This window comes from Primulina tabacum, chromosome 8 (assembly GCF_025594145.1).
Source record: "Primulina tabacum isolate GXHZ01 chromosome 8, ASM2559414v2, whole genome shotgun sequence".
NCBI classification, from domain to species: domain Eukaryota; kingdom Viridiplantae; phylum Streptophyta; class Magnoliopsida; order Lamiales; family Gesneriaceae; genus Primulina; species Primulina tabacum.
Window position 1 is genome coordinate 8,487,481 of NC_134557.1, and position 24,188 is coordinate 8,511,668.

The window sequence follows — 24,188 nt, forward strand, 5'->3', positions numbered from 1 at the left end:
TGTTGACAAAAGTGGTAACGCGAGAAAAGTTAGAGCTATGCAGAGACATAGCTGGAATGCTTGTTTTGAATATGGCTGGAGGGGGAGAATTGAAGAACTCAAATTGAAAATCTCCAGCCACCATCTAGAAGGTCCACGATAGGTGCAGCTATTGTTGATTCTCCAATGGCTGCCATTGTCCATTCACACCAATTAACATGTGCAGAATATCCTCTATAAATAGAGGCTTCAGCTCGTTGTTTAAATCATCTTATTCCCAGTTGAGGAATCCTAATCCCAAGTAGAGGAGAGCCTTGAGAGTGCTATGAGATCTGAGAGTTTTTATTTCTTTTTGTAAATTAAATCTATGAATTGAATAGATTGATTTTTTTCTCAAATTAGTTTGATCTTTGATAGTTTAATTCCCAACATCATATGTATTAGAGGATGATCAACGTCATCTTTCCCATTATTCTTGACCAGCACGGCTCGCGGTTCGGGCTGGGGAGGCCGACAACGACGGTTCGTGGGAATGGTCTTAGTTATATATATGTAATCTAATTTTTATCATGTCGATTTTGTTGTATGTTACAAGGGATTAATGTTGAAACTTAAAATAGTGTAATACTATATATGCAGAAGTTTTATATTCACAATTCATTATATCATGATTATATTCTATGCCTTCTCTGGCAAACGAATAAAGTCTGGCTGATTTAATGAGATCGATGAAATGCATTCTATATATAGTTTAAATTGTATTAATTCGCTAAATTGTTTGCCAAAATTTGAATTACGAAAAAAGATAAATTTTATATATAAAAAAACAGAGAAAATCGTTGGTGGAAATTAGGAAAGGAGGAAGCAAAAAAGAAAAAAGGGATAGATTCTTTATAGGAATTAGCTTTTTGGAGAAAGGTTAATTAAAGCACTCACACACTTGGTGAATCTCTAGTCACTCTCACTTTCCATTCGGCTGGATGATTGTCTTTTGTTTTGTTTTTTAAAAAATTAATCTATTTGCATTGAAACAAAGACAAGGAAAAAATGAAATAATTCTTCTGCTAAAAAATCAAATTTTAATTTGCCAATGAACTGAAGGGAATATTTTTTTTTTGAAAATTGTGACTTTGATCCAATAAGTTTGTGTTTATGTGATTTTGATTATCTCTATTGTCAAATTTTAGTTTTCATCTAGTATCTTTCATTTTTTTGGCAATTTTAGTTATCTATTTTCAAGAGTTAGTGCTACATCGATGTCATGTAAGAGAAATGACTAAAATTGGGAAAAAAAAATATAGCGGACTAAGATTGAATATTTTTTTTTTAGGTAGGGGAGGTGATTGTTACAACTGGATTTCGAACTCGAGACCACGTCCCAAACTTATGATCTTAGCATCAGATAACGGACTAATATTGAAATTTAACAATATATACAGAGTACCAAAATCGTAAAAAAAACAAATTAACAAGACCAAAATTAAAATTTTCTCCTTTTTTTTTTTCCGTTTTTGTTGAAAATATATGAAAAAACATATTATCAACCTCAATTTTTAAAGTAAATTTTAGTACTTGGGTGGGCAGATAATGAGCCATTTAGGTTCTTATTAATTTGGAGCCAGCCAAGAAGGAATCGAATTCAGTGTATATTCCTAATCTAACACTAAACGTAACCCTCAATCGTACTATGTGCTACGTACATAAATAGCATTTGTTGCGACTTTCATGAATTATCAAGAAAATTGTAACTTGTAATATAAAATCAAACGTCTCCTTTTTCATATAAATAAATAAATAAATAAATCATGGGATCGTTTCAAAAGAGGCTATATAAATCTTTCTCGATATAATATTTCTTAGCAAGATTACTAAAATTTAATTTTTGTATTACAAGCCAATATATAGATTTACGTCATTAATTATATATAAACAAATTAAAGGAATCGAAATAAATCACATATTTTTGAGTTCGAACTTTAGAATTAAATCGAGAAACTTAAATCTTACTACCCATGGAGACAATTTTGTTACATGATCATGTGAAATTAACCTATATATGCTTTTCAATCTGGTTATTCATGATAATGGAATATATAATATGGAACAATATATATGTTTGTCGTTCCAAATTGAGTGCAACATCTGCAAATGCAAAGGGGTTGGCATTTGTGGAACAACATTTGTGTACCATGTAAAAGGCATAAAGCTAGCCAGGGTTTTTGTATATATAGATGCTCGGTCTGATGCGACTCAAAGGCGATAAGATTAAATTCAAAACCATTCGTTTTACGAACTAAAGATTAGGAGGAATATTCATGGATGGCACATAGTCTCTTCTAAAAAAAGTCCAAACTCAAGAATATATCAAATAGGCCTAGCCCATCCGAGCCTATGGATCATTTCTAAATGTCTGAGCCCATTAGTAGGGCCGAGAAATCCGATCCCAATGACATTTAAGGAATACGAAGACATCTTCATTTGGTAGATAAAAACCTTGATAAATGGGGGATTCGATCGAATCACATCGAGATAAGACGATAGTTCTAACCGTTATCAAGAGTCTTAGCGTAATGGTTAGGGAGTCCTATCATCTGATGTTTCCTATCTCGGAGACTAATCTACCATAGCAAGAATTATACTCCAACAAGGCAGCTAATCTCTCCTGCTTCTATAAATTCCATGTATTGATCACGGTTTTAGGGGATATTCACTCTTTCTTGCTCACTTAGCACTAATAAATCACAATTTGCTCTTTGCATTCATAATCAGAACACTGACTTAAGCATCGCTGATGGATGCTGATGTTATGCCGAAAACATCTCCGACACCCCCCTAGCCCTATTTTTTTATGCAAATCCTTCGGCATTGACCCGACCTCCAAAAGCTTGGAATATTTAAAAATCTGCTCACCAGACCAAACACAAGATAAATTTTTGGTATCAACAAATTCCTTTAATAAAGTTAATTCGATTCTCTCGTGTCTTCAAGGGAAATTAATTTCGATCTTAAAAATTATATCAAATTAAAGGGGTCGAAGATCAATTATTAACTAAAATACACGCTTTAATTTTAAGTGCAGCTAGCCAGCATGAACAAAATCTGAGTAGCCATGGACCGGCCGGTTACATGCACCAAGAATATTGACTAGCGTGGACTAATATTATGTCATAATTAAAAATGAATGTGTAAATTAATATACTAAAAGGCGTATAATTTGAATAGCTAAATTTAATTTTTTTAAAAATTATTTTACTAGTAAATTTTCAAATTTTTTAATTACAGCGTAATATGTGTAGATTATATAGTTTTTATTATTATTATTATTATTATTATTATTATTATTATTATTATTATTATTATTTATTTTTTTTACATGGAGTGGAAACAGTGGGCACACACCAAACATTCCAATTTCCAAAATTTTGAATCGCACCATCCCAAAATATTGAGCACCCAATCGAAGAGGAAGAGTTGGGGATTTGGGGGAAACAAGTTTGGCGACAACTTACGTTGATTCATATGTATGAATCATTACATTGCAACGATCATTTTTGGTCGTAAATGAACAAACATATTGGTTGACAAGGTAATTACGCATTGTATAAGAAAGAAATTTTGTCATATTTTTACGATAAATTTAGCAGACAAAGTGGCTTGACACAAGGCAAAAGTTGGGGGGGGGGAGGGGGGGGGGGGGGGTGTTTACTTATTAGGATTAGACCTCACAAATTCAAGATAATGGGTGATTATTGGATCCACATACAAAGCCGAGTAATATTTTCAAGATATGTTAAAACATGGACTGCACGTATTTGAGACAAGAGTAGGATTTTTGTGAGATGGTCTCACAAATTTTTATCTGTAAGACGGGTCAATCCTAAAGATATTCACAATACAAAGTAATACTCTTAATATAAAAAATAATATTTTTTCGTGGATGACTCAAATAAGATATGCGTCTCACAAAATACGACCCGTGAGACCGTGTAACACAAATTTTTGTCTTGAGACAATGATAACGGAGCCAGTATTCTCATGATAACATCTAATTAACCAGAACTCTCCAATTTCGACAAGGTACTAAAAAAACTAAAGTCGTGGCATAAAAAAATTAAAATAATAGAATTTTGAGGGAACAAAACTTCGGTATTTTATTATATATATTCAAAAAATAGATATTTTAATTTTAATTTAAATTTTAATTTTAATTTTAATTATATATATATATATATATATATATATATATATATATCCTGATTAATGTCGAAACAATCTATATATTATCAAGTGATTCTTGCATGCAATAAATTCTCTGGCAGATTTTTTTTTTTTTGCTTTATTTGTGGGTAGCACTAAAAAGGAAGGTTCGACAATATCTGTGGGGGCACATTGATTTTAAAGAAACTGGTGAACTCCATGTATGTGTGTATAAATCTGGGACTTTAATCTTTTTACGGGGGCAGTGCCCTACAAGGTAGGATGAAATCTTCCCACTAAAAAGCATAAACTTGATGACGTTCTATTCTCCTTGTGTAAATAATAAATTTTTTGAAATTATCAGATGTAAATGAATTCAAGATTCACTCAAATTCAAATTCAAATTCAAATTGAAATTCACCCATAATCCATTTTATTGTACTATGGGGCCAACATGGGTGCCCAACATTTTCTTGGGGGCCTGCTGGACTTGTGACAAATAATTTTAACATGCATGTGAACTTGTTTGTATAAACATTTATTTGCTGAGAATTGTCAAATTTTATTAGATTGTAAAGAGTTTAACGAAATGCACTCCTTCAATCTTAAATATAAATGTCTCATTTCTCTTTTCATTGTTTCAAATATATAGTCTAATATCTATATTTTGTAATATTTTCTTTATTATATTACCGATTTATCCCTATTCAGTAAATATATTAGTAATTTCTAGGGGCAGATCTAGGATTTAGGTTCTAGGGCCGGTCACAAAAGAGAGAAAAGTGATTAAAAGAGAAACAAATATTTCACCGATTATATATATTCAACCAAGCATCGTATATATTTTTTTTACAAAAAATATTTATCTAAAAAGAATTCGACTTTCTTTAAAATTTTAAAAGTCTTCAATGATAGCATTGATACAAATATTTTTAGGAATTTCTTTTTGATTAAATATCATCAATGTTTCTGAGAGAAAACAATCCTTCATTTTGCTTCGAAGTCTAGTTTTGACAATATTTAGAGCTGAGAATGATTGATTTGTACTCTGTAATAGTTATAGAAACTGGAAAATTAAGCGCACACACAATTTATCATAAGTAACAATGCATCAATCATGTTACATGATAAGTAAAACCAGAAGCAAATTGTATAATATGGCTCATCTGCAAAGTAGAAGTGTTTTAATAATACAATTAGTCCCAAACTTCGAGATAGGACGTAAAACATCCTTATTAATTTCATTAGATAAAACAAAACACGAATGTCGAAAAAAACCAAAAATTTAAAGGAACTTACTAAATGTTGTAATTAAAATTTAAAGGAATATGCTTAGCCGATTTTTTTCTTACTTTTTTCGCTTAATCTGCTTTTTGGAAGAGAAAAGTTTCAAGATAAATATAATCAACTAAAAATCAAGCTCATTTTCCTCTTTCATTTTATTTAATTGTCATTTTTATTTAATATATTTTTATAGGATAAATTTGATTAAAAAAACGGAAGAAGGGAAAAAGTTAAAGGGGAATTTTTTTTGGAAGAATGGGATTCGAACTCGACTATAACAAAGTAAACAAACTTTGAAGTCGTGTCTTTCACTGAGATACATGCTCTTCTCATTTATTTGGGAGGGACATTTAATTATAAATATTTATTTTCTAAAAAAAGTACATATATATTAAAAAAAATTTGAGGTCATTTATTATATATTCATTTTCTAAAAAAAATTATATATATAGGAAAAAATAAAATTGGGAAGGCCGTGGCCCCACTTGACCTTATGGTGGATCCGTCGCTGGTTATTTCCAATATGTTTATATCATATTAAAAAATTCATTAAATAATGATAAAAAGAAAATTCTATCACTAATGTTTATTTTTTCATAAATTTTTTAAAGGGGTATTTTATTTTTTAACCTCGGTCAACTATTTTTTTAAGAAAATGACATCCACAAGTATATTTCAAATACACTTGAGGAGGTCATTTTCTTAAAAAAAAAAGTTGACCGATGTTTTATTTAACCAATTTCTCCTTTTTTTAAATAGTGTGAAAAGACAAATTAGCCTAAATATATAGGCACAAGGAAGTTATAATTATATTGGGAAGCCTAAAATTTGTGATCAAAATGTATGCTCTCTCCAAAAAGACTGCGTATAGGCTATATTATTATATAACAAGGGGGAGATTAGCAAAACTGCTCCGATTTCCATAGCTAAAACTCTTGCGACCAGGAATTAAACCACCCACAACAACAAAATCCGTCGCTAAATCTGATTAATGACAGAGTAGCAACGGAGTATTCCGTCGAATGAGCCAATTCCTAATTTTGTGGTGAAAAATTAATGTATGTGTATGCTTACAACTGATCACCGATATATATATATAAATTATTTTATCGACAAGTTAACTTTAAGAAAAATCATAATTCCAAACATATTCCCTACGTTATTATATATAATTAATATATATATATATATAAAATTAAATTAGTAACCGCAGAAATTAAACGACAATAATGTTTTGGGATTTGCGAGTGACATGACAGAGGAACAGCCGATATAGTAGGCTAAATTCCAAAACTCTGTGCATGATTTGACGTTACAGATTCTACTGTGTTCATACTTTAAACATATTATAATTTCATGAAAATTTATATCAGCATAAACAACTTTGATTCAAAATTTCAACTTCAAACCAAATAATGTTGGCCACACTTGGTAAATGAATCGAGTTGGTTTGAGATTTTTCAATCCGATTAGATAAGTATTTGATTTATATTCGAATTTTTCGAATTCGAGTCGAACTCGATCATTATCGAATTTTTTCTGAACCGAACTCAGTCAAAATTATTTTGTTCGATAGTTCGCGAGCTTTAATATTTTATTAATATATTATAATTATATATTAAAGATACATATATCGAGTCTTTCGGATGTTTCGAGCTTTCGAACCTTCGTTCTTGAATCTTACTATCCGAACAATAGTCGAATAGTTCGCGAATATGTTCGAAAATTTTCGAGTGAACTAAAACATCCTTTCAAGCCGAACTCAAGCAAAAAAATTTAAAAAATTTCGAGCTTTGAATTAAGCCCGAACTCGAATATACTTAATTCGAATATTAAAATTTTACTAATATTTTGTTCGATTCCTAATCATACTGTGACTTCAAACTTCATGACCCTTCTCCAATAAACAAAATTAAGTTTTCTTCTTCATTTGTAAAATAGAGAATTTGAGTTTTCACTAATGATACGACCTTGCTGAAATGGATGAGCCGAGTAAGGGGCTCCAACAGATCAAATCAGTAATTTATAGTGTTTGGGAATTTGAGTGAAGGTAATGGCTGCAACAACACTTGTAACTAAGAAAGAAACTCGTGAATGGGCACCGGAGGAGTGTCCGGCGTAGCCACTCCGATGCTAAAGTCAGCAGGTTTTCAGATGAACACAAGCAAATATTTGAGAAAATATGTAAGTGCTTGAGAGTTGAAGGATTTCAGAATCTATAAATGACATTAATACCTGCCATTTATAGTAGAAAATGTGGTAGGTACCTCGATTCCAAAGCCACATACTAAATATGTCAAATCGGCTACCCATGCTTATAGCTTCTGATGGCTCCTAGGACACTCCAAGCACAAGTGGGTCTGACAGAATAGACAACCTGTATCAACCACACTCGAGTGTGGTGCAATTCTCGAGGTGGCTCGGGTAGTAGGTTACCCGGGTATTTGTGCTAGGGCCCGGGCTATGATGATTGCCCGGGCAGAGGCGAAGTGCCTAGGAAGAGAAGGTCTGTCCGGGTCCTCGGTAAAGTAACTGGCATATTGTTCTGATCTGGGCTATCCAAGTAACAAACTGGGTTAATGATGACCCGGATCCTGATGGGGGTATCACCACCCATCCCTAAAATAGTCGGGCTAGAGTCCTGCTCGCTGTCCCGATCAGTCATACTTAAAATTTGTAATGAGTATAATTAAGAAGATGTACGAGCATCGGGGCTTCAAATATTCCATGGATGGAATGAGATACCGGGGTCTGATACCACCTGGGCTTTGGGATAAGGTGTCGGGGCCTCAAATCTCCCGGACTTTGGGATAAGATGCTGGGGTCTCAAATCTCCCGGGCTTTGGGATAAGATGCCGGGTCCTCAAATCTCCTGGGCTTTGGATGTTGTGTCGTTTAGTATTCCCAGGTAGTCCAAGGGGTGTCATTATTACCCATGCTTTAGCATTTATACCGCCGAAAATCGTTTCATATTCCAAGGCAATAATGAGCATGTCTCCTCGATATCCGTACACGCCCTTTCATCTGCCTGCACAATTTCCTAGATCCATCCTGATCGTTCGATCTGATTTAGATCAATGGTGGAAATTGATTCCTTCCTCTTATATATAGTAACTCTCCTATTTTTCAAAAATCACTTTCAAATTCATACTCTCGGCGAAGCCCTTGCAAAAGTTTTTTCTCGAAGCTCTTTGGCGCAAAATACTCGACTCCGACGATCCACTACCGTTTCTCCTCCCAAAAACTTGCAAGTTTTTCTCTTTCGAACTATGTCTGACTCTACCTCTTTGACTTCAGGAGCCAATGCGCGAGGCTCGCCTAGTGACGAGTCCGCCGCGCTGCGCTATGATTCCCCTCCGTCTCCACCTCGCCGCTCCATTACTCAGCCTCCTAAAAAACCTTCAGCCCATCAAACCAAACCAACTTTTTCGAAAGCTTCCACTTCTAGCCACTCCCGAGCTCTTGCCAAGAGCAAGGGCAAAGGCAAAGCTCGGGCTTCGAGCCCTCCTCCAACCGAGACCTTGGGCATTCCTTGGTTTTCCTCTTTGAGCAGCACTTTGCGCTCTAGGGCAGACGAGGAGCTCCGGGTTAGGGGTCTATCCTCCCTAATCTCTCCATTCTGATTCTCGGTCCCTCTGATCGGGCAGATCACCCTCCCCCCGGATACACCACCTTCTTCCGGGACCAGGTTAGAAATGGTCTCTGATTTCCCCTCCTTTCTTTTTATACTGAGGTCGCCAAATTTTTTGGTGTGCCTGTTAACCAACTTCATCCCAATTCTTTCATGATTATGGCCTCGGCCTATGTCTTTTTTAAAATGAATAATCTTCTCATCACCCCCCTCATCCTTCATTATTACTTCTCTTGCCGGCTTGGGGATAATGCATTTTCCATGACTGCCCGGCTAAACGCCCGATTCCTTGATGACATCCCTTCATCTCAAAACTGATGGAAAGGAAGATTTTTTATATCCAACTCCCGGGTCCTCTTTCCTGTCTAACCGGGTTTCTCCCTTCCCTTCCCCAACAACCTGCCCTTCCCCAATCCTACAAATTTGAGGAGCCCTTTCTTGTGAGTCAAAGATTGGTGGAGAGGCGTAAGTACTCCTCTTCAGCCCTCATATCGGACGAAAATTTAGTGGCATGTGGGTTGAGTTCCCGGGCTGAGGACCCCTTGGACCAGGTGATTGACGAGGTGGCGGGCTCGGGCTCTCAACCCGGTACTTCCTTTCTCTTCTATGTCTCCTTTATTCCCTTATTTTGCTCATTTTAATTTGTCATAACCCTGTCTCCTCTTTATGCAGTTAACTCCGAGATGCAGGCAGCTTTTGCCAGAAAGCGGGCAGTTGAGAAAGCGGCTCAGGAGAAGAAAATGGCAGCTCTCCGAGCAGCTGCTGAAGAAGAGAGGAGGCAGGCCGAGGAGGAAGCAGCCTCGAGAGTGGAAGTTTCCCGGGACAACACTCCCCAGGATCAAGAAGGGCTCGGGCCTCGGGTGGTGACGAGACTGTGGAGGAAGCCTGAGGATCTCATTCCTCTTAGTCAGAGGAAAAGAAAAGCTGTCACCTCCCCCGAGCTGATCGTCCTTGAAGGCGGCCAGGGCACTTCCCGGACAGTTCAGTCAACTTCCCTTCGCCAACAACCCTCAAGTGAACCCGGCCAAGAGCTCCCTCAAACGGATCAGCCTACCCAGGCTAACATCTTTTTTGAGGGGGCTACTGCCACTTGTGTTAAGCGCCTCAAGCAGATACTCAGCCCTGCTGAGGCGGTATTCTTGAAGAGTGCTCCTGCCAGCGTTAGGTTCCTGGAGGGATCAAACCGGCTTCTGTCTGTAAGCTCTTATGCTCTATCTTTTTCTTTTCTCTCTCTTGTTTTTTTAAAAAAACTTTTTTTTTGTTCAGGCTGCCCAGATGATAGTCTCGGTCTTTGAAGAGGTGGTGGCAGTGGCCACAAAGAAAGGTCAGCAAGCCCGGGCTGCTCAAGAAATCCATGACCATCTTCAAGGAGAAATTGCTCGGGTTCAGAAGCTACACGAGGAGAAGACTGCCGGTCTTCAAGCTTCCCTAGAAATGGCCAATCAACAATTGGCCTCTACTCAGATTGCCCTGGACGAAGACATGGCCCGGGAGGAAACCTTTCAAAGGCAAATTATGTTTCCTGGAATCCCGGGTTCATTATCTTGAGGACGAGGCCAGCACACAGCAACATCGGGCTATTGTTGCTGAGGATAAGCTCAGACTCTTACAGCTGACCCAAGAGGAATGGAGGACGGTCTTCCTTCAATCTGCGGAATTCCAAGCGGCTGTTGAAGATAGAGCATATAACTACTTCAAAGTCGGCTTTGAGAACTGTCGGGAGCAGTTTGAGGAAGAGGGTCTGATTCCTGTGGGCAAGGAAGGCTTCCCGGATATCGATAAGGCCATTGACTTCCCTTCCTAAGACGATGCTGCTGAAAAAGAGGCTGAGAAAGCTCCCGAGGAGGTCGGGGAACAATCCAATGCAGTAAACTTAGAATAGGATTGTAATTTTTGTACTTTTTTCTTTTGTAGTTATTGGCCTCCGAGCCCTCATTAATGAATATTTACTTTCCTTTCATTTTTATAGTAATAACAACTTGCCATATATTCAGCACCCGGTTTTCTAACATAATCACAATGTTCATGTCTCAATAAGTCTAAAATTTCAAAGTGTTTGAGAAATAACCGGGAACCTTAGTAAGTGGCCGGTCTGCTAAGCTTTTGAATCCGAATAATAATCCTTGTATTTTCATAAATGCTCAAGATATAAACCTTTTTAAGGTATAAAAACTTTGCATTGTATGAATGGTCAGCGTATAGAAACCTTGGGCCGGGGAACATGTCCCGGGACTTGGGAATGGTCGAGGTGTGGTGCCCCGAGCCAGGATGTAGTGCCCTGGGCTTTTTTAGAACCAAGGTACGGAGCCTTGAGCCGGGGAGTATGTCCCGGAACTTGGGGATGGTCGAGGTGTGGTGCCCTGAGCCATGGTGTAGTGCCCTTGGGCTTTTTAAGAACCAAGGTACGGAGCCTTGGGCCAGGGAGCATGTCCCGGGACTTGGGAATGGTCGAGGTGTGGTGCCCCGAGCCAGGGTGCAGTGCCCTGTTCTTTTTAAGAACCAAGGTACGGAGCCTTGGGCTGGGGAGCATGTCCCGGGACTTGGGAATGGTCGAGGTGTGGTGCCCCGAGCCAGGGTGTAGTGCCCTGGGCTTTTAAGAACAAAGGTACGGGACCTTGGGCCGGAGAGCATGTCTCGGGACTTAGGAATGATCGAGGTGTGGTACCCCAAGCCAGGGTGTAGTGCCCTGGGATTTTCTTTAATAACGGGGGCCTAGTACCTCCCATGATAAGATAAAAGAAACATTCATAACACTTTTTCTCTGAGAAAACTAGATCTTTCATTTATTTATTCCATCAAATAATTACATATGTCATGCATAGTACTTTTTTCAAATTAAATACATTCCAAAGCGTTTTAAGAAGACGGCCCTTGGCATCTTCCAGATAAAAAAGATCCCGTACTGACCCTTCGGGTGATCTTATAGGGTTCTTCCTACCGTGCTTCCAACTTCCCAACATCCCCGGCAGGATTGACTTTCTTCATGACTAAATCCCCTACTTGGAAGTATCGGATCCGGACCTTCCTGTTATATGATTTCATAACCCGGCTTCAATATGCTTCCATTCGAATGAATGCTCGATCTCTCTTTTCTTCCACCAAATCCAACTCCATAGCCCGGCTTTGATCATTCTCATCCGGGTAAGATTCTACCCGGGAAGATGTTTGCCCAATTTCCACTGGAAGGACTGCTTCAGAACCATATACCAAGTTAAAAGAAGTTTCTTGAGTAGGTGCTCGGGGAGTGGTTCTATATGCCAAGAGAACACTGGGCAATTCTCCCACCCAGTCCTTTCCTTTGCCTTGTAGCCTGGTTTTCAGTGCTTTTACAATAATTCTATTGACAACCTCTGTTTGGCCATTAGCTTGAGGATAAGCAACAGAGGTGAAAGACTGAGTGATCTTCATTTCTCGGCACCATGATGTAATCTCTTTGCCCTGAAACTGTCTTCCATTATCTGAGATCAGTCTTCTGGGTACTCCAAACCGGCATACTATGTTCTTCCACAGAAATTTCAAAACTTCCTGCTCAGTGATCTTAGCCAAGGGTTCAGCTTCTAACCACTTGGAAAAATAGTCAACAGCTATTAGCAAGAATTTCTTCTGAGCCCGGGCAATTGGGAAGGGTCCCACAATATCCATACCCCATTGATCAAAGGGACAAGATGCCCAAACAGGCTTCATAAGAGTGGCCGGGATATGTTGAAAATTTGAGTGGTGTTGGCACCCTTCACAAGCCTGTTCCACTCGGGTAGAATCTTGGCTAAGAGTTGGCCACCAGAACCCGGCAAGCATTGTCTTCCGGGCCAAAGATATTCTTCCGAGGTGTTCAGCACAACATCCTTCATGAATTTCCCGGAGGACATAATCCACTTCTTCCTCATATAAGAATTTTAATAATGGTCCCTGGAATGATCTCCTGTACAAGATATTATTTAAGAGAACAAACTTGGGAGCTTGTCTCTTAATCTTTTGAGCTCGGGCTTTATCCTCGGGTAATTCATTGTTCACAATGAACTTTATCAGAGGTGTCATCCAGGAATTCTCTAATGTTGATAATGTTTTTTCTTCAATAGAAAGGACCAACCGGGAAACATGCAAGACTTCTCGGGTACTAACTTTCTGATAGTGAAGCAGCCATTTTTGCTAGAGCATCAGCCTCTCCATTCTTCTCCCGGGGTATTTGTTCAATACTCCAATCCATAAAGGTTTCTGCTTGGGCTCGAATGAGCTGTAGATATTTGATCATCCTGTCATCCTTAGCTTCATAAACGCCTTTTATCTGTTGAGTGATTAATTGTGAATAAGAGTACAGAATAATCCGGGCAGCTCGGATACCGGCGAGGACAGCTTCATACTCAACCTCATTATTGGTTACCCGGGAATCAATTCTTAATGTCAATTTAATCTTTTCTCCCGGGGGAGATATTATTACGACCCTTACTCCACAACCAGCAAGGCTAGACGCCCATCCACAAACACTCTCCATACTTCTTCTTCCTCAGGTTGCACCATTTCGGATAAGAAATCTGATAAGGCTTGCGCTTTGATGGCAACCCGAGGCTTGTATTCAATGTCATATTCTCCCAACTCTACTGTCAACTTGATCATCCGCTCGGATACTTCTGAATGAGTCATGATCCTGCCAAGAGGACTATTGGTGAGAACAATAATTTGATGTGACAGGAAGTAGGGTCGTAGCTTCCGGGCGATCATGATCAAGGCCAAAGCAATCTTCTCTATTTCACTGTAACGGAGCTCAGGGCCTCTCAGAGCATGGCTGACATAGTAGACAGGATTTTGATCAGAGCCTTCTTCTCTTATTAGAATCGAGCTGACAGCATACTCTGTAGTAGATAGATAAATGAATAGTTTTTCCCCGGGCTCCGGCTTCACCAATACAGAGAGCTCTGCAAGGTGAATCTTCAAATCCTGGAAGGCCTGTTCACATTTCTCATCCCACCCGAATTGTTGGGCCTTTCTTAGAACCTGAAAAAAGGGATTACTCCTGTGTGCTGACCGGGATATAAATCGAGACAGAGAAGCAATCCTCCCGATCAGCTTCTCTACTTCTTTGACAGATCGGGGAGATGGTATGCTCAACACGAATTTGACTTTTTCCTTATTTACCTCAATACCCCGATCGGTCACTATGAAATCCAAAAACTTGCCACTCTTGGCACCAAAAATGCATTTGACAGGGTTGAGCTTTATCTCGTAATGCATTAGCGTGGCAAATGTTTCATCCAGATCAACGATGAAATGCGCCACCTCTTTAGACTTGCCCAGGATATCATCCACGTATACCTCCACATTCCGGCCCAGCTGTTTCTCAAAGACTCGGTTCATGAGAAACTGGTAAGTAACCCCTGTATTCTTTAATCCGAAAGACATTACAACATAGCAAAATGTACCTCCCGAGGTGATGAAGCTGGCTTTATCTTGATCACTCTTGGCCAAAGGAATTTGATGATATCCCTGGTAAGCATCCATGAAACTCAGCAGTTCAAAACCCGAGGTGGAATCCACCAGTTGGTCAATCCTGGGCAGGGGGTAATAGTCTTTAGGGCAAGCTTTGTTGAGGTCGCAGAAATCTACACACATTCTCCACTTCCCGGTGGATTTATGTACCAGCACCACATTCGAAAGCCATGTAGGAAATTGAAATTCTCGAATGTGGCCGGTCCTTCAGCAGCTCCTTCACTTGTTCATCAATAACTTTGTCCTTTTCAGGACCAAAGTGTTTCTTCTTCTGCTTCACCGGTGAGATCTCGGGAGAATATTCAATTGATACTCCGATACCAGGGGTGAGATCCTTGTCAAATCCTGTTGGGACCAGGCAAACGCATGAATATTAGCTTTTAAACAATTGATCAGACTAACCCGGTGGATGTACTGAGGTCCCGAGCCACCAGGATTTACTACCTTGGTCCGACCTATATCATCTCCTGTTCCTCCTCTGCCACAAAATGTACCTCTCCTTCTCCATTATTCTTCCTCTTCCTTCATCCACTCTTGCTTTCTTTCCTTCCCTCCTAGTTTTACTCTGATCAGCCCGAATTGCTTCCACATAGCATTTTCGGGAATAAGGTTGGTCTCCCCGAACTTCTCCTACCCGGGCTCCCACAGGAAATTTTATCTTTTGGTGGTAGGTGGATGCTACAGCCCTTAGCTCATTCATAGCCGGCCTCCCCAGAATGATGTTATATGAAGATGGGGAGTCCACTACAGTGAAATATGTCATCACTGTCTTTTTGAGATCGTGGGAGCCTAGGGTTAGCATCAAGACAATCTCTCCTTTCGGGTAAACCACATGGCCAGCAAAGCCAAAGAGTGCAGTTTCCACAGCTTCTAAATGATAACCCTGCAAATCCATCTGCACAAAGGCATCTTTAAAAATTACATTTACTGAGCTGCCCGAGTCAATAAAGACCCTCAAAATGTCATAATTTGCCACCTGAGCTTGGATAACCAGGGCATCATTGTGGGGCAGATTCATCCATTTAAATCTTCTGAGCCGAAACTGATCACCGCCTCATTTCCCCTCATCCCTTCCACCTCCATGCAGTCCCTCCTACTCCTGGATTTCCTCGCCCGGTTAGAGTCAACATCAGTGGATCCTACAGAAATCATTTTGATTAACCCCATGGCAGGGGGCAAATTCTTCTTTCTCTCGGGCTCGGGCTCCCTCCTTCTCCCGGGCTCATTCCTTACATTTCCCCTTACATCTCCTCCCCGGGCACTAGATCCTGGCTGCCGAGATGTCCAAGGTAGCAATCTTGGTCTCTTGTTGGCTTGACTAGGTCCCGTGGTGGGAGGTAGGTCATAGTCTCCCTTCAATGTTTTACAGTCCTCGGTGTTGTGGTAGCAGACTTTGTGGAGAGTACAGAATCCTCTCTTCTCGGGCCGGGATAGTTGATAATCCGGGGTCAGATCTCTACTGCATTCCTGTATCTCCCTCTCTCGGCAATCTTGAGGGGCACATGGTGAGAAAATACCCTGGATTACCCCTTCTTTGTCCCTTCTTCTCGGGTTTAGATACCCAATCTCCTCTTTCCTTCCTCACAGCCTCTCTCTTCTGCTTCTGGGCTTCCTCCATATTGATGTAATTTTCTGCCCGGGATAATAAATCCTCAAAGTTCCCGGGCACTTTCTTAGTAAATGACTTGAAAAGTTCACCCTCCCTCAAGCCTTGGGTGAATGCAGTCGTCTTTGTCTCATTGGCACAAGTAGGAACGTCAAGAGCCACTCTATTAAAGCTTATGATGTAAGTCCTCAAACTCTCTTCCGGGCTCTGCTTAACTTCAAAGAGACTGAAAGCAGTCTTTTGTACTTTTTACTGCTGCTGAAATGGTGTGAAAACACCTTTTGGAAGTCTTTGAAAGAACTAATACTTTGAGGAGCCAAACCCTCAAACCATCTTTGAGCCGAATCCACCAATGTTGTCAGAAACACCTTACACTTGATTCGATCAGTGTAACAGTGCAACATGACCATATTCTCAAACCTGGCCAGGTGCTCCTCGGGGTCTGCATTGCCATCATAATCTTTTACTTTGGCGGACTTGAAATTCCCGGGAAGAGGTTCTTGGACAATAATATCAGCAAATGAGCATCCTCTGGTGACTGCTCGGGAAGTGCTCCGACTCTCCAACTGTCCTTCCAGGACCTTCATCTTCTGCCTTAACTCCAGCAATTCTTCTGCCATAGTCGGGGATTTTGACCCGGCGCTGGATTCCTCGTCTTCTCCTCTCACTTCCTCCTCCTCCCTCAACTCCTGCTCCTGCTCATGTTCATGCTCCTGTCTATCTCCGGGTGGTGTAACATGCTGAGAAACTTCTTTCCTGGACATAGCTTGCTTTACCGCATCGGATATAATTTTTTTCAACTCTACCGAGGTCATGGAAATGAGATTTGGTCCGGTGTTATGAACACCACCTTGTCTCGAAGTCTGCCCCTCCTCTTCATGGGCCCGAGAATTATCTTGGTTAGTTCTTCTTGTACGAGCCATATCAACGTCTTAATCTCGATTTCCCACAGACGACGCCAATGATACGACCTTGCTGAAATGGATGAGCTGGGTAAGGGGTTTAATCAGATCAAATCAGTAATTTATAGTGTTTGGGAATTTGAGTGAAGGTAATGGTTGCAACAACACCTGTAACTAAGAAAAAAACTCGTGAATGGGACGCCGGAGGGGTGTCCGACGTAGCCACTCCGATGTTAAAGTCAACAGGTTTTCAGATGAACACAAGCAATATTTGAGAAAATATGTAAGTGCTTGAGAGTTGAAGGATTTCAGAATCTATAAATGACATTAATACCTGCTATTTATAGTAGAAAATGGGGTAGGTACCTCGATTCCAGAGCCACCTACTAAATATGTCAAATCGGTTACCCATGCTTATAGCTTCTGATGACTTCTAGGACACTCCAAGCACAAGTGGTTCTGATAGAATAGACAACATGTATCAATCACAATCAAGTGTGGTGCAATTCTCGAGGTGGCCCGGGTAGTAGGTTACCCGGGTATTTGTGCTAGGGCCCGGGCTATGATGATTGCCCGGGCAGAGGCGAAGTGCCTGAGAAGAGAAGGTCTGTCCGGGTCCTCGGGAAAGTAACTGGCATATTGGTTCTGATCTGGGCTATCCAAATAACAAACTGGGTTAATGATGACCCGAATCCTGATGGGGGTATCAACTAATAATAATTTTCATCGACGCATTGTGTGCAACAAAATATTTAAGGTATTACGTTACTAACATATTATAGTACTTTAATTTCACACAATATCCTAAACTTTATGTCGTCCAAATTCATTTATTCTAAAACTTTGACAGTAATATTAAATTTATTTACTAGCCACATTTCTTTTAGGTGAATTTGGTAATGTACCAGAAAACTCGTGATTTTGGGTCTAATTTCACATCAATGAGTGTGACGTATGATTAAATGAACTGTATCTATCATCCCCGACACGCCAATATATATATATATATATATATATATATATATATGTTTAGTTCCAATAATATCTCCTCAATTCGAATAATGATAGTCACATTCATAAATGAATATTTAATTAATATTAATGGTTATAGATCTTCTGGCTTCTACTACGTGCATAGTGTTTGTTTTGAAATTGGTTGAAATATTTATTCTACTAATTGCTAGACTCGTAGACAGATCCGGAAGAAATTAGAGTTAGAGGTTTGAACTTAATGTAATAAATTATATATTATTATTATTATTTAAAAAATATAATAATATACAAAATATTTGAAACTCATTTGAGAATTTCTTGAATTTAGAGTAATACGACGACAAATACGACTTGAAATATTTAATTTTTCCGACCCATATAATTTATTTTGATCCAACCATGAATAATTGATCTAACAAATTAAATTTTCATTATTCAAGAATTGTGATTTTTAATCTTCTGAATCATAAAAAGTCTCACTTTTTAATACATATTTCATATCACACGAATTATTACAATATTTAAAAATTAAGCTGAAACAAAAGGGATTTCGTGTGTACCACCGAAATCATGAGGCTAATTTTACATGAAATAATAGTATTTAGAACTGGAAAAATACAAACTTTCACCTGTTTTTAATTAATTTAATTTCAAATGTAAACAAAACTAGTAAAATCCAAAAGATTTTTTAGGAATCTCTTCTCCAGCAACATGGTCCAGCTTTGTTGCTTGTTTGTCGTTTGATTCAAGCTTTAGCCCAAAATGAATGTGAGGGAAATGTGCCCACTGCTTCATACATAACAAAATATACTTCACTTCACTCATTAATTTTGCATACTTCATTCAGAAGATAACAAAGTTTACTTCAGGTGAAAATTAAATAAATCAAATTCCTCCCCTAACTACCTTTCTATATATATACATATATATATATTGTTTCGAAGAAGGCTTACATTTTTTGCGGCTGTACTAAAAGCTTCCCTGTGGCTAATTTCAGGATTGCTAGCCTTTATCCTCTGAATCTCCTCCCTGGAATTGATATTAAGAAATGTAATGGCATTACATTGTTCAACATTGATTTTTTGTCGACGCCGGATTGAAATTCGATTCAAAATGTGAAAATAATGGGACCATATTCTTGATTTCCAGATAATTATGGAAGACATATAGTACTCACTTTATGAACCTGTTGTATGCAGACGGAACGCGTTGTCTTTTCTCTGCAGCTGTATACATTTTGATTTTAAGTGATGAAGTTAGGAGGGTAGATAATTAGATCTAGCGATTATCGAAAATATTATATTTTCACGGATCGACGTATTGAAATAAAAACATGGTTTCTACGTATTTGAAATGATTATAAGATGAGTGGTCTCATTAATTCACAAGAATTTAGTTTCAAGACACGAAATTTATATTTCACCAAACTTTTTATATAAAATTTGTTTAGTTTTTTCTATCCTGAAATGATGTAAACAGATAAAACAACCCTTTGTATTTAACTAAAATGCCAAATATGTTGATATCTTGTAATTTATAAAAACTTTAGATTAAAAAACTGAATCAATGCTCTTAGTTTAAAACGGTATAATATCCAAGCAGTCATCCTCCCATCAGATTAACTTTCTAGAGAAAAAAACTGAATCTTTTACATAAATTTCCCTATAAGATTTCCGATGGTAGCTTGGTTCCAGTCCAGGTCACCAAGTTTACTGTTAATAGTGTGGAGAGGATATATAGACAGAAAAATTAACGAGCTTACGTCGGATTGGCGTCGTCTTAGGTTGTACATGTTCAGCTTGAAATGTAGCAAGCATGTTGCTCCTGGAAGATGATCCAATGTCTTTAACCCCACCAGGATGACTGGGATATTGTTTCTGGATATTCATCAACCAAAATTAGTTGTATGAGTAAAAATCAGGTATTTATTATATATATTATATTAGATCAACATGGAAACTTGTGTATTTCGGACATATATATTAGTTGTGATCCGTGATTCCAGGGGAAGAGAAAACCTGGAAATCTTGATGGTGAAAGGACTGAAGCAATGCTCCCACATTAACAGACAGCAGATTTGCGCAGTGCCCGCATCTCACGGTCACAATGTTGAACAAGCTGTTGCATGGAACATTAACCTGCCCACCACGTATATATATAAGTACATTTTCATATATTTAATGATCTTGTGTAGATTAATTCCAAATGGAAACTTGTTAAATTTAAATCTGAACAGTAAACCCTTCTTCAAAGAACGTGTAAAATCTTCATCATGATCTTAATTGATGCACATAAAATACTAAATCAAAGGCTTATACTGCAAGAAACAGCATGCTATACATGTTCAGCAAAGAGAAGGGGAAAAATTCAAGATTTATCCTTCCTATATATTATTTAATTATTCTGACGAAAAAAGGTAATAAAATGGGTGGAATTAAAATGGTCGCACTTGATTTCGCAGACAGATGGGGATTACTAAGGAGTAAGGAGTTAATTCGCAAAACATATGTAGCTTTCAGAATGTACAAAAACCGAGGCCAATTCTTGGATAATAATTAATGGAGGCAATTTAAAGGCACCACAAGCTGCTTCACATGGTAATTATATTAGTCGATACATCCAAAGGGACTTCGCTTCTCTTTTTCCAATCAGTGCTCCTGTCTTTAATTTCTGGTGTTCTGACAACTTCACTGTGTGTGGTGATGTGTGAGAGAGAAGAAAACGACGTGACTGGAACAAGATATAAAATGGAATCATAATCTTCCTTCAATTAAGCTGCTGATTTAGAAAAAAGAAAATAAAAGGGCTCACTTTTTAAAAAAATAAAAAATAAAAAGTTGCGTTTTGGCAGGTCTCTGAGCAAGTTCTTGGCTAAAGAAACGCAGAATATAAGATGAAATGAACAAAAACAGTAGGAAATCAGGCAAAAAAAGCCGAGGGAATTGGTGAGAACAGAAGCACCCATTTTCTACACAGTAACACACGTTGGCGTGTCTGTCGGCATCAAAGTTACAATTCATTAATGGGCGCTGCAACTGCACTAGTACGAAGAAGATAAAGACTTACAGGAGACAGATGATAATTATTATTTAATAACAGGAACAATAATAATTCAATAAAACTAGCTAATCTTGAAGTTATATTAATAAATTGCCGTGCAACTTAAGTTGGATCATTAATCTTGAAAATATGTGGGGAATTCTGAGGATCCCGAACTTAGAAAAAGAACCCTACGAACAGAAAATAAAGCTGCTAATTGTAAACATAGGCTCGGTGTTAAAATGGAAAATAGTGGTTTTTATTTGTTAAAAGGTAGAAAGATTCTTGCTGTTTTTGTAGATCTTTCATTAGGGCTCAGTATTCTAAGTAAAACACGGAAGCATCTGATCAAAAGACCGCTCAAGAAATATGAGAAAATCAGTTTCATCAAAAAATCACGCAGGATAATATCAAAGTACAACTGATGATATATAATCCGTGTTCAAGAATCTTATATTATATAAGTCCGAAATAAAATCTTGGATCAAATTTTCGTTCAAATGTCATATCTAAATTCATATTTCAACTGCCAGCTTTATGACAGAAACATTATTCATCAGGAAAGAAAAAAGAGTCATCATAAAATACCATGTGAAACCCTGTAGAAATTCAAAGCAAACCATAGAAAAAATAATCGAATATCTTAATCTATCAAGTAAATTAAGTGATTAAGAATATTGGCACGCTCTAAATGTTCTTTGCAAGGGATGAAAGACTGAAAATTCTTAATATTTTACCACTAGAATGGTGTTGCAGAAGTTGCAGTGAACGTAACACACAAGGTCGGAGGAATTTTCCGATGACATTTTAGCCGGTTCCGTGAATCGCAGGCGATCACTGCAGTTTTAGTTCAAGTATATATGCGAAAAACAAGAAACTAAAAAGCTAACAACTTTCCTGTAGAATCATACAGCTGAATTGCAAAAGAAAATCAAACAAAGCGTAAGCAGATCAAGAACTGCAGAATATTTTAATTTGATCGAGTTCATACATCAGCTTCTGGCTTAAGCAAGACAAGCTGGAAATTAGCAAGGGAGCGGAGAAAAGGAAAAGAAGAAAGAGAAGGAAGATTAATGAAGAAGGGATCAATATATATATATATATATAGATCATTTGACTAAGAGTAAATGTAAATTTTTCATAGTATTGTTAACGTAGAAAGAAATGACTGTGAAATTCGGTCCCTATTAAATGAGATCATGACTGGTCGGCATTGCGGAAATGACATGACGAAATATGGTCTCTCATATTAATCACTAATTACGAATCTGCCACAATTTTGAATATTAATGTTATATTTTAATTTTTTGGTATTTTTTTAACACACATATACATATAGTTATGGCTTATCTATTTATGCTACAATTTTAGCACAAGTGAATAAATTTTTTAAATACAATTACAATTTTCAATATAGATATATATGCAAAAATTTGTGTGAGGCGGTCTCACGGTCGTATTTTGTGAGACGGATATCTTATTTGGATCATTCATGAAAAAATATTGCTTTTTGTGTTAAGAATATTACTTTTTTATTGTGAATATCGGTATAGTTGACCCATATCAAAGATAAAGATTCGTGAGAGCGTCTCACAAGAGACCTACTCATATATATATAGTTTTTATATGTTATCCACTCACTGTGTACATCTCTCTGTCCATTACTGAAATGTCACTTATTGGATATACAATTTTTATATACTTCATTAATTACATTCAACATACGAGTGTCGTGGTGAACACATAGTTGAGGACAGTTAGTGATCAGCATAACATATATTTAAGTGATGAAGAAAGAGAGTGTGAATTGAAGATGGTTGAGTTGGGGTGGCGGGGCATAGCATGAGTGGGTAGAAATCGTTTGTTTTTTTGTGCCCACTCATCAATTTTATTAATTTGTGCAGTGAGAGGACATAAATCGATTCATGCATATATGCTTTGGAATGTTTATGTTTTAATAATATAATTATAGTTTAATTACCTTTGTCATATTTCTAATTTTGTATTTAATTAATCAATTGCAAGACATTTTATATATCTTAGTTTGGTTTTGTAAAAATGCATGCGTGCATGCATGATACTAGGTTTTCTGTTTGCGGGTGAGAAAAATATGTTAATTATAATTAATTAATAACATAGGCAAGCACATTTAAGAAAAGGAAATATTCAAATTCCGATTATGTAAATTTATTAACATGTTCTCATGAATTTTTATAACATCGTCTTAATCTAAGCATAAATTATCATAACTTTATAATGGGTTAAATATAATCGGAGAAACTCAAAGGATTTGATGAATATTATCACTAACTTAATTTCAACATATAATTAATATAAAAGCTTAATTAGAGTGGACAGAATCCAATGTATGTAATAATATTTATTTATTTATATTGAGATGTGGATTATGTAAAGTCGTCGTACCATAAAATGTCCAATACGATAGAAATGTGTAGACATGAATGACATATTAGAAGAAAATGGACATAATTGTGGAGATTTGACAGCAAACAGACCACTTAACAAAAGCTACAAAGATTTCGGCTGCAATTATTTGGATTAGTTGTTGGACCTATTGTAATTTACCTTACGCTAACTTATATTTTCTTTTTTATTTTATAAACGGGATTGACAAACTAAATTTTTTTTATAATATATACCATTATTGCTCCCTCTTGACCTTCTAATTCTCTGTTTATGAGTTCATTTTGTTTATTGTTAGCACTATAAAATTTGTATCATATTTTGGTGATAATAAACCATTAGGAGAGCTATAAGAAAAATGATAAAAAAACATAGGACGGATACTGCTTTTTACGGCGTGCGTTTATAAGCGCACGTGTTAATATTGTTGCATCTTACAAAAACAACGACTGTGCATTGAAAACACGCTACGGGTGTAACTTTTTACGGCATGCACTTGTTCATTTTCTATCACTACAAAAAAACCGTTCGTTTAGTGATGGTTTTTGACCGTCGTTAATTTGAATTTTTCCAAAAACCATGATCAAATTACGACGGGTAGTTTGACAGTCGTTATTTTAGCGACGGTTTTTGTACAAATCGTCCCTAAATT

General features: G+C 37.6%; 1 protein-coding gene across 2 annotated transcripts; it reads right to left on the reverse strand.

Annotated features, from left to right (window-relative positions):
* Positions 1–18,549: 18,549 nt before the first annotated feature.
* LOC142553591 (axial regulator YABBY 5-like) lies at positions 18,550–22,196 on the reverse strand. 2 transcript variants are annotated; one of them, XM_075663948.1, is made up of 6 exons: positions 21,850–22,196; positions 20,092–20,211; positions 19,836–19,950; positions 19,251–19,299; positions 19,027–19,102; positions 18,550–18,862 (listed from the first exon to the last, which is right to left on the reverse strand). In XM_075663948.1, exons 1-6 carry the CDS (start codon positions 21,916–21,918, stop codon positions 18,740–18,742), a joined length of 552 nt encoding a protein of 183 aa, XP_075520063.1. In that variant the 5' UTR covers positions 21,919–22,196; the 3' UTR covers positions 18,550–18,739. The 2 variants fall into 2 exon arrangements, with proteins under 2 accessions (XP_075520063.1, XP_075520064.1); XM_075663949.1 differs by having other exon boundaries at positions 18,550–18,859; positions 21,850–22,193.
* Between the last annotated feature and the right edge of the window lie 1,992 nt (positions 22,197–24,188).

Coding starts and splice junctions, on each gene's coding strand:
- LOC142553591 (XM_075663948.1), bottom strand. CDS start 21,918: ATGTCATCGGAAAATTCCTCCGACCTTGTGTGTTACGTTCACTGCAAC. Junction 20,212..21,849: donor TCTGCAACACCATTCTAGTG/GTAAAATATTAA, acceptor CGTGGTGGGCAG/GTTAATGTTCCATGCAACAG. Junction 19,951..20,091: donor TTCACCATCAAGATTTCCAG/GTTTTCTCTTCC, acceptor ATGAATATCCAG/AAACAATATCCCAGTCATCC.